This window comes from Agelaius phoeniceus, chromosome 1 (genome assembly GCF_051311805.1).
Source record: "Agelaius phoeniceus isolate bAgePho1 chromosome 1, bAgePho1.hap1, whole genome shotgun sequence".
In the NCBI taxonomy this organism is placed as follows: Eukaryota; Metazoa; Chordata; class Aves; order Passeriformes; family Icteridae; genus Agelaius; species Agelaius phoeniceus.
This window is the reverse complement of record NC_135265.1, coordinates 63,192,216-63,212,030: the sequence shown is the minus strand read 5'-3', so window position 1 is coordinate 63,212,030 and position 19,815 is coordinate 63,192,216. Positions and strand designations below refer to the sequence as shown.

Genomic DNA, 19,815 nt, shown 5'->3' with positions numbered 1-19,815 from the left:
GGGACCTCTCGGTGTCAGAAATGGACATTTTTTGTCTAAGCTGGTTCCTAAGACATCTCCAAGGGAAAACGCACTATCTGCTCCACTCTGGAAGGTGTCATTTAAGGGTACTTGGAGGGAAAAAAACCCCAAAACACATCAGAGTAACAGACAGGTAAATCAATTGGAATGTGTTCACATTATCTCTTTCAATACTCATGTTACCCACTTCTTTTAAGGTTGTGCTTACCAGTGTATCAGCCTGATCAGACCTAAAATGGCCACAAAATCATCTTTCTCAAGCACAAATTATAAATTAAAGCAGAAAAACTAAAGTGCACTAATACAGAAGACATCAAGGCAAGAATAAGTATGAACAGGAAATCAATTTGTCTCAGAGCAGTGGCAATGTCACTGTCTGAAGATGTTTCTGATGAAGAAGGGTTTCCATCCCTGGACAAGACAAGGGTTGCATAGCATGTCTGGGCTGTGGCAGCATTTCTCTTCATCCTGTTCCACCATGATTGGCTTGGCCTCGATGTGTTCAACACTTTTCTAAGCATTGGTAGGCACAGTATTTACCTGTACAGCATCTGACAGAAGGATCAGGAAAACTGACTGTGAGCATGGCATGCTCCTGGATCAGCTGCCTGCCATTGGTGCCAGGGCTTCAGAGGCCAGCTGCACAGCCCCTCATCTGGGTGCACAGGGAGTCATGCTGCAGCAGAATAGCCTCCAGGCAAGCCTTTCAGAGCTGTTCTATGGATGGACAACAAATTGGGTCCCAAGGGCACTGTCAGGGCACCTTTTAGAACTGATATTCCCTCATCCTGTGCGCCCCTTCTGAAGACTGTGTTTGAGTTAGGAGAATGAAAGCTTGCCACAAGTTCTTAAGGCATACAAACATCATTTCTTCTATGAGCAAAGCAGCATTTCCTCCTGTAATCCCAGTTTATCTAAGGTCTTCCATTTCTCCCACTCTCCTGCACGGCACACCTGTGTTACCACAGACCTGAAACCCACCAGCTGCCTGGCATTTTGGGCGTCTTGGCTGCTGCCAAACCTTTTGCCTGCGCAGTGTCCCCCGCTCGGCACAGGAGGAGAATCTTCTCTCGAGTGCTCGCCCACAGAGGGCACCACTCGTAAATGTATGTGAGTAAACGCGCTGCCACTTCACGTATGGGCAGCACAAACGCAAACCCTTGGTGCATATCATTACTGTCATCGGCGGGAAGAAAGGGAGCAGCAGGCTGATGGCGCACAAAAGGAGGCGATTTTACAGCGCACACTGAGCATTCGCGCTCATGCTGAGAAGTCAGGCAAGGCTTCCCCTTCTGTATCGCTGCGCAACGCCTCCAGCCCCTGAGAGCTGAACTGCATCGGCTCAGTGACATCAGGAAAGAGAACGGTACCTCAAAGGACAGCTGATATTTCCATATGCAGCCATGCATGGCACTTCTTGGGCAAGGATGAGGAGACACACATGCTCTCCCTATGTCCACAGCAGGTGGACTATGGGGATTCTACCCTTATACATTAAAGACAAGTTTTTATTTATTCTGCGGCCAGTAGATAATTTTTCTGAAGTCCTCAGTTCAGGGATAAGGAGACAAAGGGTTTAAACATGAGTCACTAACCTCACTGATAGGAATTTTGCCCCTAAACTTCCTTGGATGTTGGGATTTCAACTTGTATTTCTGCAAAATCCAGATCAAGATTGCTGGGCCTGCTTTTACATGTGTAGAGAGGTAAGTTTGCAGCTTTATGCAAACACCTACCAACAGAGTAAAAATCTACAGCTTTCTCACCCACCTACTTCATTTTAAGTGATACAAAAATCCCAGCTATGTGCAATGTATGCATACAAAACAGAACTGCCAAACAGGGAGAAAAAAAATATCTGCCCACCTTGTATCCCACTTCTGTGCTGCCTCCATTGCTTGGCAAGCTCCAAGTGGACATGCAGTAATGTACTTAGGACGGGGGACAGCTTACAGGACAGTAAAAATGTACATTGTGCATTCAGTTCATTGAAGAAATTGCTGAACACTTGCTTCTTTAAATACCAGACTCGTAATTAAGTTGAAATGAAGTTTTACTCTTTATTCAGTTTTCTCTTCCAAGTGCATCTCAACTTCTAGTTTAGAAAAATCAAAATATGCTGAAAAACAACAGCTAGAATATGCCTTCAATACAAGGGGGTAATGGTGGTGGTGTCTTTTTGGTATTGTCATATTTAAAGTCAACCTTTGTCCATCCAGTACAATCTACCTTTCTCATTTCTGTGTGATAGTCCTGTATTTCTTTCTTACAAGCCATCAAGATTGTTGCTCTCTTCAGAATTTCTCTAGATGCTCTTGAGTTTTTTGCAGCACTAAGAACCCAGAGAGGGATTAGAAACTAATAACATGTTGGTAATCACCACCATGTATTTTGATCACTGAAATGCACTCCCAAATGACACTAGAATTAGAATTACCAGTATTCAAGTTCCTGATATCATCTTTTTCTAACCTAAATCTCTACTTTGGCTCTTTGAATTACATACTCCTGTGCAAAGTAGGTGCACATTACTAGCACAAGTCTCCTCTAAAGAGTAGCATCTGTTTGCAGTCTTTCTATAAAACAAAATATCATCCCCCTGAGAAGAAGAAAAGGAGAGGAAGGCTCAACACACCAGATTGATCAAGGTAACCTCAAAGCTAACAGCCTTTTTTTTCAAAGGAATTTTTTACAGCCATTTATATCCACTCTGTGTTAGCTTTGCAGGACTGCCACATTTGGCTAGGTTTGCTGCCTAGTCCATAGTAACATAGTACAGCAAAGATTTTAGGTAATTTTCTTCTTTTCCATCCAGCTTTAAGACTAATTCAACCACCAAGTTTCCCTGCAAATGCCATGTTTCAAAAAGCCAGTTTCAATTTTGGCTCATGTAACATATGACATTAAATCTGTATGACTGGTTCTCTTTGATTCCCAGGGCACCTGTTTTCAGGGAGAGGTTCAGACTGAGAATACAACATGACAGGAGAGTAGCAGTTTTCTCACTAGCCCAGACTAATTCATCACATTATAGGAGCTGAAACTACAACATCAGTCAATGGCATTACATATAAGCAAGTTTCACCTGGGGAAACACTAGAAGAGAAACCCCTCTGGTCATACCTGGCTTCTCTTGAATGTGCACAGCTCAGGAAGAACTGCAGAACAGGGCACGAGCTGTGCAGGCAGATCTCAGGCACAGAGCAGCAGGTACAGACCCCCAAACCCCTCTGAGAGCACTCTTTTTCCAAAGCAGGTGCTAAGGCCAACCTGCTGGGAACATTTGCCTTCCTCACTTTTGCCAAAGCCCAGCATTGATGTGAATTTTGCTGGCTCTGGCAAAGCTCACACTGCTTCTTTTGTTTCTGAGAGGCAATTGCAGACTGGCTTCAGCCCACAGGATTCCAGGGCCAGCAGCACCCAACTCCCCATCTCTTTCTGGGGATGTGTCCTGGTTCCCTCCCACAGGATATAGGAATGGCACAATCAGACCTCAAGGGAAGCATTAAATGCCCAAAATGCAACTGAGGCTAGTGCCACAAGGAGAACACACACACCATGACAAAAAAAGACCAGCCAAGTTAAGGGCAAAGCTGCCACGAAAACAGACAGGGGTCACCTTGTCTCTGTTTGAGCAGGAGCAGGATGGAAAGCTCAGCTGCTGTAAAATCCAGCAGACCTGAACATCTTCCCTCAGAAGTGTGATTTCACCCACCCACTCACCCATTTTTCACATTAGACGTTAGTGATCAATAATGCCAGGCAGTGACACAAAGCAAATTGTTTATTCAGATCAATCTTTTAATCCCATCTTGCCCTTTAAAATAAATTAGCAAATAAACTCTTCCATGAACTATGCTGTAAATCATAATGTGGTCACGGGACAAAAAATTCCCATCAATGAAAAAAAAATCACTTTTTTTGGAACTGGGTTGGTTTCATTGATTTGTTTCTCTCAAAACATGAGGATTCTGCAAAACTTTAATCTGACACAAAAATCAGAATGCAGGAAACAGCAGGTTCTTTCCTCAATCACACATTATTTAAATGTCGATAAAGTAATACCAATACATTAACAAGGGAACTGCTTCTACAAAATCCTGATAAAAACATTCCTGGAAAACATTTTAAAAAATGCTTCAGTTGGTTTTGATGTGTGGTACCAGTCTATTTTACTGGGTTAAGTGGATTTAAGAAAAAAAATTATAAAAAACCCTGACACAGCATTTTGCAGCAGGTTATCTCAATGCACAACGAGCGCTTAGGAATCAAGCCTCAAAACATCCGTGTAAGTCAAGAACTTTACAAGCAGGGAAACTTGCATCAACAGTTAAGTCAGATGTGAAGATCACACAAGGACTCAGTCTCGACTCTTGTGGTGATCACAATATTTTGTAGAGAATGATTTATTATGACAGTGATAATTACTGTTCAGGTTTCCTATTAGTGTTATCTGCTGGAATGTAACCCCTCCTTAAGATGGGATGTTTTTGAGTAGAACAGTCTGATCCACTAGAAAGCTTTTTCAGATTTAACCCATAACTGCAGGTTTTAAAACACTAACCCTATATGGATCCTCATGCATTTTGATACCAAAAAGGAAGTGCTGCATCACTAAGACTACAAAGTAAGGCTGATGTAGCAATGAGCACCAGCTGTGTCATTAGAGAAGCACAACTCTACAGACCACAGGCTGTATGTCCCTTCTTTTACTTTTGTTTTTCTTTTACTTGGCTTTAAATTTTGGCTTAGCCAGTTATCACTGCTCCCAGACATCGAATCCCAAGGGACTTGTCTTGCCCTCATCACCAGCAGGTGTCACATTGAAGGATGTGAAGTACCTTTGCTGCCCAGCTCAGGCTGCAGTCCCTGCTCCGCGGTTTTCCGGGGAAAGCCCCGCTCCCCCTTCCCCCTGCTGGGGCACGAGTTAGTGCCAGCACCTTGAGCAACCCCATGCCTGTAGTCTTCTAATTGCACCATCTCTCTCCACAACCAAGAGATGAAAAGTTTCCCCTGACAGCTGCCCACAGCACCAGGCTACCAGGCAGCTGGTCTAACATTTACTAGCTGCTTTCTGTCCCTCTCTCTAATCACAAGATTATTTGTTGATTAATAGTTGTGTGTTTCTGTAAAAGAGAAAAAATGTCTCTCTGTGAAAAAGTTTAAATATATAAAAACACTTCATAAAAATATTTATTATAAAAATTGAATGCCCCATGAGCCTGTAAACGTTGCCTGTAAAATCTTCATTAACTGGAATAATTTGAATTACAGTCATTCAGGCTCTTCTCTGCCCTCTCCAGTAAGATTTTAAGATAGCCAAGAGAAATGCCACTTGTCTTGTACTTTGATCCTCCTGCAACCCGTTTTTCTTCCTTTTTTTTGTTTACAATACAACAGATTGATTTCCCAATGCTGGCAGTTTTCTTTGGAGGCATCATTTGTCTTTGTTTTTAATAGAGTTCAGCGTGGCCTGATTCTGAGCCCTTCTTACAGAGTGGGTTTGAGGTCTGACTGGTAACAGGAGCAACACCAGGATGCTTAGAATGTGCATGTGAAAATACACAGACCTGGGAACAAAAGCAGAAAGAATATTATATTTTTGTTGGGGAAAACAGTAATTCTGCAGCCCCAATATGCAGAATTTAGTGCTAAGGAATGAATGCAGGATGTATGAACCTGACCGAGAAAGCACAAAAATATACCCTTGAATTTCACACAGTCTTGGAATATGATGTCTGCTGGCATGGATGAAAATGCTGCTGTGGATGATAATGGGGCAAGGCAACCATCAGCAAACCCTAGAATCCAAAGTCTGACAGCTCAGATAAACCCATCTAATTCAACCCCAGACTTATTCAGCCCATCTCTCTTCTAATATTAGAATTTACAAGGCCAAGTTGTGAAGAAATATCACTCATGGTTCAAAAAGAATTTTAAAAAGTGACAGAAAGAAATAAATTCAACCAAAATGCTGAGACCTGAAATAAATCAAAACACTCAGCTTTTAACCGGAGAAGGTCAGGTAATGACGTTTACAGAAGGCTTGCATTTCTGAAGGTAACTGCTCAGAGATATCTGTATTTGGTATGTTTCTAAACATCAAATATTTTTATTTCAAATAATTCAGTATACACAAGTTCAAAGAGAAATAAAAAAATACTTAAACCAAATAGATGAGGTTCTGGCAGCTAGGGGAAGATGATGATTGGGACCAGTACGGTCCAGCTGTTAAACATAGCAATGTACATTTCTGTGGTCTCATCTATGCTTCTTACCATAGTTTTTAATATCCTTGTAAGGTGCTTAAGACCACTGCTTGTGGTGTGAAGTGCTCCAAAAATTCATGCCCTAGTCCAAAAGCATAACATTCCCTTGCTTACAAGTCTCTAAGTTCAAATGTTAACTATGTTCAAAGTTAACCAGGGCAAAAGTCACCGGGGCAAAATTATTAAGAAATGAAGCTAAGAAAGATCTGGAGAAATTTTTACTCCATCATAAGTTTTCTGTGTTGAAATCAAATGTTTCAAGAAACAGGAATAGAAAATGTTGAAATTCAGCCTCCTGCAAACAGACAGCAGCTATCTTGACTACCAGCTTTGTGTATTTTATGTTGGAGGAGGGAATTGACTTGCTTCTTAACCAAAAGCTGTTACTCTATATTGACAGTAAAATGAAAGAAGAGTAAAGCCATGTAGTCCTGTTTCCCTTTCCTACTTATTTTCTCAATTTTTCTGTTTCAGCTTTGTTTTATTAGAGCACATTCAGTGTACTCTGCAACACCAGTGTTTTCCTTTTTTTAAGGAATCTTATTTTTAAGGAATCTGGGGAAGTACTCCCTTTGTAATAAGAGAAGCACACTTTCATAATGAAAAGCACACTGATTTCAAGGAGCACTGCTCTGCCAGGAGCCCTCTATATCTCCTGCTGATCCATCACACCTCCCCTTATACGCATTGAGCAGCTGGAAGCCTGGTCTTTGCTCAGCACCTCCTTCCTACTGCCAACTCACATTATTCTTAACCTCTTCAGCCTTGGCTACTGCTAATGGTTGAGGCCCAGCTGTTTTGGAAATGGAAACCCAGTATATGAAATGTCGTGCAAGGACACAGAATGAGAAGAACAACCAAAGTGCTCTGCCTTGGCATTGTTATAATCTCATTACATTACAGGAGTGCAAAAGTCACCTCGTGTACTTTAGCAAGCATCCTGTCTGGGCTACTTTCAAATTTGATGAAATGCTAACTGCCTTTCAGCGTGGTTTGGGTTATTTAACACAAGTCTGTGGCACCCTGGAGAGTAAAGTCAAGGGCAGAGGACTTACTTGTAGAACTTTATGGTGGGCTCCACAGCCAGCATGACGAATGGTGCAACAGTGTAGCACACAGCCAGCTGAGTGACCGCCCAGGTAACCACGTCGTAGGCTATCTTCAGAGGCACTGACGAGAGGAAGTAATGTCTGCAGTTGTTCCTTATCTGCAGGTCAGGAAAAAGTAAGCAGAAAATTATATAAACATTTCTTAGGCAAAGCCACACAGACACACAGCAGTGCATGACTCTGTTTACCATCAGCATTAGTATCACAGGAAGGTTTATTCAGCAGTTACAAAGCACTGGGAGAGGAATACAGACGTGTATGGACTGGCATTTTCAAGATCTCACAGTCATCCAGTGGCAAACAGGGAAGTGGCCCCCAGCTTGTTCTGTCATAACTACAGGTGCAGACTCTCTGATTCTGGATGTCTGGTACAATATTCTTTGGGAGGGAAGCTGTTCCTCCCTCATGACTTTCATTTCTTACTGGTTATTAACAGTAAATCAAAGTTACTTTAAATGAACAAGTAAGTGCTTATACCTACAGGTGTGTGCCATTCCCTAGAGATTTTAAGTTAGTTCCACATCTTTGAAATCCTCATAATTGAGAGGCAAAGCAACCTGCTCTAGTGATACTGGTTAATACTGGTCACTAGTTAAAATCTCCTTTCAGATTAACCTGGTTATTTATCCACAGTCATCTCCAAAAGACAACAGTGGTGCTTCCCAGCCCTGCACAAGTGGCTGGTTCAGCCTGAAAGATCAGCAGTGATAAATTTAACAACAGTGAGACATGAACCCTATTCTGTCTTTGGTTAAAATAAGGCCCATAAACACAGATCTCATTTTACTGCATCAGTTGGATCCACACAAATTGTTCGAGTTTGGGCTAATGCAGCTCCTTGTGCAAGACTGGGCCCAGAGTTAATTACAAGCCAGCATACAGGCAACATGACCCAGCAGAAGTCTGGAATCCCACATGACCTTGAATCCCAAGCTAATTTGACTGCATAGACATAGCTGGTGGCACCCCTAACTATACATCCTGAAGCAACATTTCCTCTTGAAGCAACATTTCCTCTGACAGCCAGGGACAGCAGTGCATCATGTCCAGAATTGGTGCTGGTTATAACTGCTGGGTACTTAGCAATTAACATCTATACAGAACTGAGTTTCAGGGAGCATCAAGCCTGCAAAGGCATGAAAGAGGGCTCACAGCAGGGACAAGCTGCTTGACCATGTGAGGGTGCAGCTGACAGCTGGATAGTGTCTAGCCTTAGAAGAGAACAATGAAAGGTACATACTGCTCTGGCTGCGAGTGTGATAAGGATTCCAGTGAGAAACGTAAAATAATATCCAGGATAGATACCATGCCACAGGGCCGAGAGGATAAATGTTAAAGCTGTAGGGTACCAGGGAGCTCTGTCATAGCAGACACTGCAAAAATGAAAACAAAACAGAAGAGGTTGAACAGTGGCCATTGTGCTTGAAATCCTTCTGTTTCTAAGGTCTTACTCTGTGTTTTCTTAGCTGTCTTATCTTGGTTTAGTCACAGGCTAAGGCATGAGACACTCACCCTTCGTTTAAATGGAGGTTTAGATGGAATGAGGAAGCATGCTTATATGCAAATGAGTTTACAAAGAGTGCCTGAACAAATATTTCTGGTGCTCAAAGCATTTAAATCAATAATGGAATAAAGGGCAGGCAAGACTTTGTTCACCTTTACATCTTTATCTGGAATCATACATTACCCTTCCAAACTCTGATGACAGATCAAGAGCAAGTTGAAAGACAAATAGATGTGACCCCACCCTTCACTCTAGTGACAGAGGTATTTTTAGGCACAGTTATCTGGCAGATGCTGGGAACAACAGGGAGTGCCGTAAACTATTGCAAAACAGGGGATTCCAGCTAACTTTAGCAGCAAAAATCTTACTCCCAAGATGCAAGGATAACAGTTCAAGAAAACAACACCCAGTCTATTTGGCTATCTGAAGTTTAAATCAAATGCTGTGCTCCACAGAAACAAGTCAAGATAATACATTTCTTACCAGGAACCATTTAAATAATAAAAAATAGTAGATATTGACTTTTAAGATGTATAGATTTACTTACAATAATTACAATAAATCTGTGCCTGCATTTCAGACACTATGTCGACAGTATGCTGAGCTTTAATCACACCAAAAAGTGAAATGAGTAATGAGACACAGTCCAATCTACAAAATTTGGACTTATGCTAGTATTTATAATACATGCCTTAACAGCCACAGGTTAAAACCAGATCCTCTCAGTGCTATAAGTATCTTCCCCATATCCTAAACAAGAACTGCCTGGCAAGCATCTTAGGGTAACTCCAAACAAGACTACACTGGGGCTCTGAAGATTTTGACCTTATTTCTCATTGAATTTCTGGATCCCAGTGACACAGCAAGGCTCACCTCAGTGTGGGGAACATAACATAGCAAAGTAAAACAGTACAGGAAAGTTAATGGAGGGAAAGAACAAAATGCTATTGCTTTCTATTATGGAAGTTTTGAACAGTTTGTTTATGACTTTGCTGCTCATAAATAAAATACGAGCATTTTACACTTGCAGCAATAAAACTTTACAGCACCAAATACCCTTGTATTGCACCAACTATTATAAACAAAGGAAGAACAAGAGGCTCTATATTTATGAGAGCTACCAAGCAGCATTTTTCCAGGCCACAGAGAGCTTTTGGATCTCACAAGCATGTAACTGTTTCATTACTCTTACCGTTTCAGCCAGGCAGCTGTCTGAATGTTCCAGTTTTCAATGTACATTTTAAAACTTGTTGCAGTCTAAGAAAGAAATTCACATGAAATGTTAGCAATGAAGCCTGTAAAATACTACTTGCAATTTAAATTAGTGAGGAGGTACATGTAAAATATTAATTCTAGCAGCTAACTTTTATGATGACTGTGCCACAATCCATCATTATACTAATATGACTTGGGAGGGACATTAACTAGGCTGATGGCTCACTGCTAACACTTGGCACTTGCTCTAAAATCTCACTTTGTCTCATATAATTAAATACAGTGTTTGGTTACTTTTCAAATAATGGGCAATCTGAGAAGCTTTCTTGTTTTATATGCTTGGCCTTCCTTTCAGTTCATAAACAGCTTTATTTCTGGAAGAGATATCTTGCCACCCATTATGCAATCTGGACTTCCCTGTGGTGGTACTAAAACAAAGTGTTATTTAAAAAAACCCCAAACATTTATTATTATTTTTATTATTATTATTACTATTTAGAGAAGGAAGGGGGAAGACTGAAAAACATGGGCAAAAAAATTAGGACTAAATTTAGAAGTCAATTCTCAGCCCACCGCTAAGCTTGAGAAACCAGAGTGGACTCCAGTATCCTGGGAGAACTACCCATACCTCCTCCTCTGAGCTCCCCCAGCTTTAGGGACTGCTGGACTCTGTTGTTCAGCATCAGTTCCCCTACTGCTGATCAACTTCCCCTCCCAACTCCACCTTGGTCCCTCACCTGCTGGCAGAAACCTCCAAGGACACCCTGGCCAAGTGGGAACATGATTCAGTGACACCACAATATTATGCCATATCAGCTGAAGGCAAGGAATGGAAAAAATGACTGAAAAATGGATTAAGGGCAAGGGCTTCCAAGGGGAATGTGCAAATATCTTTCCACTTCCACACAGAATCCTTAAAGCTAGCATTTCATCCTCTGTATTTAAAGAGTTAAAATGATTAACAATTCCTGCTGCAGCACTGCCACATTTTAATTGCATTACTGCACCACGAGAAGCCAAGAAAAACATAGTTTCTCTTCCAACTAATATTGTCACTCTCTTTTGGCCTCCTTTAAGTTCCCCTGTTACATTACCAAGAGAGGAAGTAGTTGCTGGCTGTCAAAACAAGCACGCTGCCAAGGCTTTCAAGTCCCCCACGTGGGCTTAGCCCCTGTCATGTTTTAAGGCCCACACAACCCCTTCCATGTGCTTATCTTCTCTACAGATCAGATAGTCACATTTAGCAGTCAAGTTCCCAGCTCTGAGGTAATTTTACACATGCAAGTGGCTATACCTGCTGAATATATAGACTGCATCTGTATACACTGTACAATAACACTTCAGCTGCCAGCATTGCTGTTGGCACAAAAAGTGATGGTTCAAGGCTTAGCCAAAGCCATGGTCTCTGTAGCCTCTCTTTTTCTCATTGCAAACATGAAAAAAATCAGACAACACCCTATTTTATGCTCTTGGAAACAATTTCTGATCTCTTGCCCATGTGACCCATAAAAGAAGTTTTGAGAGGCCATCAGTTCAGTGGGTAGAGAGGAGCAAAGGCTCCTTCATTTGGCTTGACTGAAGAGTACTGGCTGCATTTTACTTTCCTCTTTCAAACAGAAGCTGCCTCAGCCCATCAAAGAATCATCTCCTGCCCCAAAACTGAATCAGATACAGATTCAAGATCTCAGAGTGGTATCTAGGGTGTTGGTGTCATCAAGAAGTGTCGAGCATTTCTGGGCTGTGTATCCTGTACTCATCAAGGACTACACTGAGGACTAATCATGGTTAAAAAAGAAAAAGAGAAAGAATGTTGAAAAACAGGCAATGTATAATGAGACTTCCAATTTTGCCATCTTCAAGGAAGAATTACAGGGGTTATTTCATTTTTGAGAAGAGCTATTACAGTACATTCACTTAGTCACAGATTGTTCAGCAATAAAGCAATCAACTTATTTTTATCTGTGATTACTTTTAAAATCACAACTAGAGAATTACAGAGGGAGGCTTCTCCTATTTCTAAAAAAGAAGCCTTTAGAAAGCAGTTGCAGACACACAAATATTTCCACATCTCACTGGCACTCACAAAATATTCTTCAGGGCAAACAAATTATATGGGTCATCTTTTGCATTAGAGACACAAACATGAATAGTTTTCAAAAGGCTAATGGATCTTAAAAGTATGCAGCAGTCACAAGGAAGGAGTAAGAGATGTTTTGAGCAACAGTGTGGCTCCCAGCATGGTGTTCTAAGGCCAGCACCCACCTAAGCTTTGTGTGCCCCTGTCAGCTCCCACTCAGGTTGCTTGGCTTGTACCTGTTATGTCTCCTACCCTTGCTTTTCTCCATGTACCAGAGGCAGTTCCGCCCTTGCACGTGTCTGTGCCACTTGTGGCAGCCTCTTTCACTACCACCACTCATCTCAACTGGGCTACAAAAGTGAAAGATTGTTAGAAGTAAATAAACAGAACACACCACAGATGGTGAAGAATCATAGCTGCGAACAATTTACTGACCCACTGAGCTCAGCCTCAATCTACAGTAATTGACTGTTCATTTATTAAATATCTGATATCATTATTTTTAGCCCTCACAAAACTATTTAGAAGTACAACCTGAATACAGAGCATGAGGTAGCCTGTGAGACAGATCCATTTTATCTGTCCAACAGATAAAATACAAAACCTCTTCGTGCTAAAGAGGAGCAGCCTGGTAGCATAGATTTCCTTTCAGTAAAGCCTTTACCCATTACCATGCTCATTTCTGTATAATTATGCCAATGCAGCCACTCCTTTATCTCACCTCAATGTTCCAGATATTCAAATTGGACAACAGGTCCCAGCGGAAAGTGCCTTTCTCATCAACTCCACTGAATCCATAACCAGCTGCATTGTTGACTGCATCTGCTGCAATGTCAAAGCAAAACAGGTCAAAATCAGACTGCTGGAAGAGACATGTTTTCTTACAAGTCAGTATGGCACTAAACAAACATTCAAGCCAGCTTTGTAGGATTTAGCAACCTCTCTTCCTAGGAGAAGCTTCTTCTTTGCAAAAGGGCATTACTATAAGACTACACAATAGTAATTTCCTCAAGAGGAAAGACTAGCTACTCCTTGTGCAGAAGAAATAAAATAATAAAAAACCAACTAATATAAATCACTTTTCCTATTATTTGGCCTTTATTATCATCCAAGACAGATATTACTATAAAATGAATGAGCAATTTTCTCAAAAGGGCATCTGGATGTCACAGCATTTTCCAGAATTCAAAAAAAAAACTTAATATCTCAAAGACATGCTTATTATTTCCATTAAGAGTTCCAACGTGGCTATGTTAATTAAGACTGTCATTCAGAATTCTACAGACAAAGCCTTTTCCTAATCCTCTTGCCGAATGCCTCATAAAGTGCCTCAACATCTCTGTGAACCAAATATTGAGTAACTTCTGTTACACATGTAGCTACCTTAAAGCAAGTAAAATCTTGGATAAGAGTAGGCATTACACGCTGATGCACTCTTGTCAACCACCTCCTCTCTCAGAGTGTCTGGGAATCACCTCATCACTGGGTCTCAAGATTCTGATTTCAATGTGCCCCTGCTAGAAATACCTACTCGGAGTACTAAGAAAACAGAAGGGAGAATTCATTATTGTCTCCGGATCACTAGTGTTGCAGCCAACACTGAGGATCATAGCAAAAAAAAAAGGGAAGCGCAAATACAGGTTAGGCTTTTCCTTCCAGGTCATTTACAAAATACAAGCCTGGTTATTCTTTAAAAAGGTCAGCATTTCTTCCCCAAGATTTTACTTTGTAAATGCTGTGAGTACAGGCACAAGCTCATGGAGAAGCCCTAGTGCACAAAACTAGGGAGGAAACCTAACTACAAGCAACAAGAGTAACAATAAATAAATAAACAAGCAACCTTCTCTAACCTGAAACTTTCTGTTTTGTTTTCCGCTTTCCTAAATGAGAGAGATTTTATCGATGAAAAGAAAGCTCTCCATGTTTTTAATTTTCTCCCTGTTTAAAAAACACTCAAACAATGAACAACAACCCTGCCTGAAGCTGGCCCAGAGGATTCTGCCCAGTCTCAGAGACTGGAGCTGCACATAACCATCCTCCCAAAGCAGTGCACTCCTGGATTTGCTCCTCCTTGCTCCAAGGGTAGCAGGGACAAAATAATTAGTGTTTCTCGGCCAAAACCAAGAAAGCAGGAATCATGGGATGAGCAATAACTATATAGCATCCCCCTTGGCCATTTGCTTCCCAGGCTGCTGTCTGCAGAGCACGGTGTGAAGCACAGGAAAGTCGCAACTGTGTGCGCTCAAGCTGCTCACGAACAGGAATCCTCTCAAGCTCCGCCGAGCTTCGCTTCCCTGCAGCCTGCAACAGCTCGGGCTGTGCATGGCTTTCACAGCTCCTTGCTTGGAGGCACTCGGACCCAAAGTGGTTTCAGTGACAGCTGGGAGTTCGGTTTGCAGCCGTGTTCCCAGAACTATCCCAGCGAGAAGCCGAATTTTCTTTCCATGGATCTGGGTGGTGCAGCTCCCACACAATAGCGCTCCTGTCCTATCCTGAGGACAGGAAGCATTTCTCGGCCCGTTTCAGCAGGGCTTTTGTAATGCCCTGGGCCATGCCACCGGGAGCAAAACTGGGAAAGGATAAAAAAAGGATAAAGTGCCTGCTGTTCTGCTGCCTGGATTTGGGATGTGAATAGATGAGGCCTCACCCTCCACTATGCAATGCATACTTTTCTGCTAACTGCCTCATTTGTAAGGCGTTTCTAGAGCCTCTGCAGCCTGCTCTTGTCACAAATGCAAGTTCAGTTTATCTCTTTAATAATGGCCTTCCAGTTAACTATAATGCCAGAAAAAATGGAGGCAACAATTTAACATTGGATCCCACAAAAGTAAGTTTGTGAGCAAGCCATTCTTTATCTCAAAGCCTTTCCCATCCCACACAAGCCAGTCCTGGCTGCCTTCCCTGAATCTGACAGTTTTATTCCCAGCAGTTTAATCACAGCCTTGCAATGAATCTCCCTGGCTATTTCCAGCTCAGTGACACCCTGCTCAGCCTCAAGGTATGCGCATTCCTTGCTGGACTTCCAGGATCTCCCCTACACACAATGTCTTGTAATACCAGCAAAAAAATCCAGGAGATTTTCAGCTTGGCCTGAAGGATTTGACTCCTCACACATAGATGGTGAAACATGACTTGTAAAAGATGAAGGTAAAATGCAAAAATATTATTTTGACCACCAGTCTGACTGGCTCTTAAAAAAATTTGCTTCCCTCTTCAGTTACTTTTTCTCTCCCTTTTCCTTGCAGACATTTTGGTCCTTCCCAACACTTCCTTTGCTCCCCACAGTTCTCCAATTTTTTCTCTGGACTGCTCAAAGCCAAGGTGTATACAGGACCCCACTGTGCTTTAGAGGCAAGGCCTAGCATCAGCCTCCCAACAAGCACAGGATCCACTGCCTAAAGGAACACATCTCCCACATGAGCTACAGGTCTAGGGACAATTTTATTTCTCCCCCCCCCATCCCAGCTTTCAGACCTCCTCCCCCCATTTAGGAACTTATTTGCTACACACAAAAGTACATAATGTAGCCAGACTTACCCAATGTCCATGCAAAATAATACTTTGGTTTTGCTGCCTGTGTTACAACATACAGGTAACCAAGTCTTGACAAGAAGGGAGTTTTATCAAGAAATTCGTTATCAATAATATATGCCATAGGAAAGTTCTTGGTAAGTGTCAAGAATAAAATGAGAGATACTAGTGTGATACACAGCTTGTACATCACTGCTCCCTAAAAAGCACAAACAATGAAACATGCATTAGAAACATTTGTTTAAGGGGAAGAACAAGGCACTGCTCATGACATACAAAAACAATGGGCTTCAAGAACCATTAAAGTTACCAGTGACAAAGTTGATACTAATTAATTTAGAAGAGGTGACCAAGAGAAGGTGAGAGTCACAGCTCTAGTTTAATTTGGTTTACTGAACTACCTGTAGATAGGTAGGACAATCACAAGTCAAAGTCAGTGAGGAACTTCATGACAGACTCTACATCAGTGTGCGGAGATTCTAAAATGGTAAAGGAAGCAAATCAAGCCCTACAGTGGAAAGCAGAAATCTTCTCTAAATGTACTGTCCCCTCCTGGAACTAAAGACTGGATTCCTCCTGGAAGCAAAAATCACTGATATTCTGTGCAACAGTAGGTCTTACTACCCAGCTACCACCCAGAAGACTTGCTAAAAAACCACTTGTCCAAAAAGCATTGTGTTGTTACAGCACACTTGTACCCACAATACAGGGTATGTGCTCTGCCACACGTTTTCTATTCCAGCTCCCTAGCTTCCTACACACCATTATTGACAATCATTGCAGTACTTCAAAGCTTGTTTGCAAATACACACCATGGGTAAACCCTTCTTGATACAGCTGTAATTAAAAAGTAATCTGGCACTTGGATACCATGTGAAAATTGACTCATGTTCTCAAAAGGCTAATAAAAATGAAATATACTATTAAAACAACCATGTATTTTGTTTATCCTTTTGACTTTTGATCTATTTTTATATATTCTCCATATTCGGGAATAAAGTAATGTGAAAATTTTTTTTAATGCAGATTTCAATACTCTCTCCTGACTTGCATCCTCCACAATATAGACCTTATTCTGACCTCAGTCAGACTAATGTAAATCAGAACTAACACCACTAGGGTCAGTAGAACGACAGCTGTGTGCAACAGGAATCATTATACAAAAGCACATGCTCAGCTTCAGAGGAGACATTCTGCACACACACAAAGTTACACTTTCAGTGTCACCTTAAGAGAGAAAATCTGGACCTCATGCTATGCTATCCTGCTTTACAAAAAGGCTATTTTCTAAGAATATTTTAAGTAATGTTAAAAAAATATATAAAACAAGATCAGTGTTAAAACTAGCTGAAAAAATTACCTCGAGTCCTCTTAAAGTGTATTCTTGCAAAGCACCTGGACAGGTTACAGTTTCTGATTATCAGTGATTCATGTACTTCTAACATCTCCCGCACTGTGGGGGAGATTTGACTTTTTTTTGTTTTTCTGACATTTCCTCTTCTGTCTGGAGCTGAACTGCAACTTGTCATTGTCAGAACCTGCAGCCCATTCCCATTGTTGCACAAAGAACACCCATTAACAACTGACCCTTTTTTGCATGCCAAATCCATTTGGCAAATTCGCCAGCCCCTTCACCCCTGACCTTGTGATAAAAGCAGCAGCCACTGGCAGAAAAAAACTCACTGTAACCTTTACTGGCAAGATAACCCAAAACTGGTTTTTCTTCTTAGCTTTTAATTATGAGAATCATGTACAAAGCTGTAATTTCCTGCCCCCTGCAATCAATCTTTGTCATTTTAAAACTTACAGTTGGAGAAGGATCAGGAAGTCTGTCATAACCCTTCTGCTTCCAGTTCACTTCTAACAGTTTCATGTGCACATGCCTCCCTTCAATGAAGGCAATATAGTCCTTGTAATTGCTGCAAGGCCCTGCTATGATGCTCATAAAATTGAGGAGATAACTTAAATACTCCAGTAAAGAAGGTCTTGACCTGTGAAAAATCAGCCACACACAACAGAACAAATTAAAAAAAAAAAACCCAAAACAGGGTAAAACATATCAAAAGCTTTCACCAACGTTTTTTGTCACACTGTCTGCCTCAGTCCTAACCTCACTCCTACCCGTTTCCCCCCAGCTGAAAGCTCTCTAGGTCTGTTCTGGGGAAGATAAAACACAGCCTGTCATATTCTGGTGATGTCTGGTAGATGGCAGTCAGAGCAAAGGTAATGTCAAAGTGCTTAAACTACAGGTGAACTAATGCTAGTGATTTTAAAAGTTGTAATCTTAGAAACTTTTTAGCTAAAACAGTAATAAATTTGTCCATTTTGGACAGGTCAACAGTACCAGGAGTGAGAAGCTGGTTATTGGTTTTGGACATCTGTCCAGGATATCAGGGACCATACTGCCTTGTTATAGAAACCACAAGGCAGGGAGTCTCTAAAACCAGGGCTCGCAGTCCTGGGAGGAGCTTTTACCCTCCCTTCAGTTCAGCCTTTCAAAAAATGGGAAGTGTCACGTGAGACATACAGGAAGAGAAGCACTCTCTCCTACTGTTCAAATAAAGGAAGTAATTGCCTGTATTGCATCATGAACAGGAAAAGGAACTAAGGCGGGGGGGGGGGGGGGGGACGACCATATTAATTGAAAGATGGCTGAAGATGAAAGTCATATTAATTTTTTTCCATTTTGCAAGTGCATACCCCACAAGTTCCTTCTGGTGCTGTACATTTGATGTAAAATTAAGAAGATCCACTACCTTTGCTACAGATCATTAAAATGCAAAGGCCTCTCAGCAATAGTGTAATTCATAAATTGTTAGGCTCAAGGTTTTTATGTGGCAGAAAATGCCAACATCTAAACTGTGCACTGTGTTCTGCACTGCATTAGAGTGAGTGCTCTCCACAAATGTCCTAATTGTTACCATTCAAGTAAACATGGAGGCCTCAGATGAGAACACAAACTTGGGCACAGTGCTTGAGGGCTCTCCTGCCCAAGACACAGATGGACACGCATGACCAAAACACACTTAAAATTCTTTAAGACTAAAACAAATCTCTAGCAGAAAAATTAAGCAACAGTTAAACATTTTCTGTTGCCTACTTCTATTCTGAAGTGGAATTAGTTTGAATAAACAGTTAGATTAGCAAGGATTTTCTGCATTCACCCTAATGGTAATTGTAGATGTTAGTGCCTGAATGGTATGTTCTCTGGTGAAAGCATTTCACAGAAAGATGGAGCAAACAATTGGGGTAAGAGTCATCTTTCTGTCCTGCAAAAACAGGTCCATGGTGTGGGCTTCCTAGCTCTACAGTAAGATTAAAAATAAAGTCAGTTTCAACTTGGGTTCTGCACATGGTTGGGTGGGGAGACATGAGCAATGCACAAAGGAATGTACAGAGGATGAGTGAGAAACAAAAACAGACCAAGAACAGGAGGGAAGACAAAAGGCTGTATTACCAAAGGGGATTTAAAACTCTTCAGTTATGACTTGTCTGCCACTGACACTTTAACTATTGGCATCTTCTTTTCTATTATGAACTCATCTACTGTACAAGAAAAAAAACCAAGCGTGTTTAGTGAGAATTTGACTAGAATTAAGGGCCAAGAGCAGTTAGAAATTATGCTGTGAGCTTTAAAAATAGACACTATGGGGTCACAGCTACCTACAAGAGTTTTGCTTTTCAAGAAATGACTCCCTTACTTTCTGAAGTACATAGGCAGATTTTCTGATGGCTGAATCTTCTGCCTTGGAAATTAAGGAAATAATTTCCTTGGCCATAACAAACATATCATGGTGAAAAATAGTTATGGTTCTAAGAGTAATTCTGTAACATTAATTCTTCATTGAAAACAAAAACAAACAAACAAAAAAAACCCAAAAAAAACCCCAAAAAAACCCAACAACAACAAAACACTTACAAATTCAAGTCCATGTTGCATTTTTATTGAGAGACAAACTAGGAAAAAAAGGGTGCTCGAAGAAGTGCTCTCTCCATGTGAAAAATTAGAAGTTACATAATGCGGAGACCTAGGAGTATTAACATTATGGAGGGAGACCAAAAAAAATAAAATCCAGCATTCAGAAATTA

General features: G+C 41.2%; 1 protein-coding gene across 2 annotated transcripts in view; it reads right to left on the bottom strand.

Moving 5' to 3' along the window:
- Nucleotides 1-3,787: 3,787 nt before the first annotated feature.
- MBOAT1 (membrane bound glycerophospholipid O-acyltransferase 1) overlaps nt 3,788-19,815 on the bottom strand; it is a 57,028-nt gene continuing 41,000 nt past the window's right edge. For both annotated transcript variants that reach the window (XM_077180219.1, XM_054629199.2), the window contains 7 exons: nt 17,534-17,717; nt 15,733-15,925; nt 12,917-13,020; nt 10,096-10,160; nt 8,640-8,772; nt 7,346-7,497; nt 3,788-5,591 (listed from right to left, as the gene is read on the bottom strand). In XM_077180219.1, the coding sequence (XP_077036334.1) occupies nt 5,459-5,591; nt 7,346-7,497; nt 8,640-8,772; nt 10,096-10,160; nt 12,917-13,020; nt 15,733-15,925; nt 17,534-17,717 (964 nt within the window). In that variant the 3' untranslated portion in view covers nt 3,788-5,458. The remainder of the gene's footprint in view (nt 5,592-7,345; nt 7,498-8,639; nt 8,773-10,095; nt 10,161-12,916; nt 13,021-15,732; nt 15,926-17,533; nt 17,718-19,815) is intronic.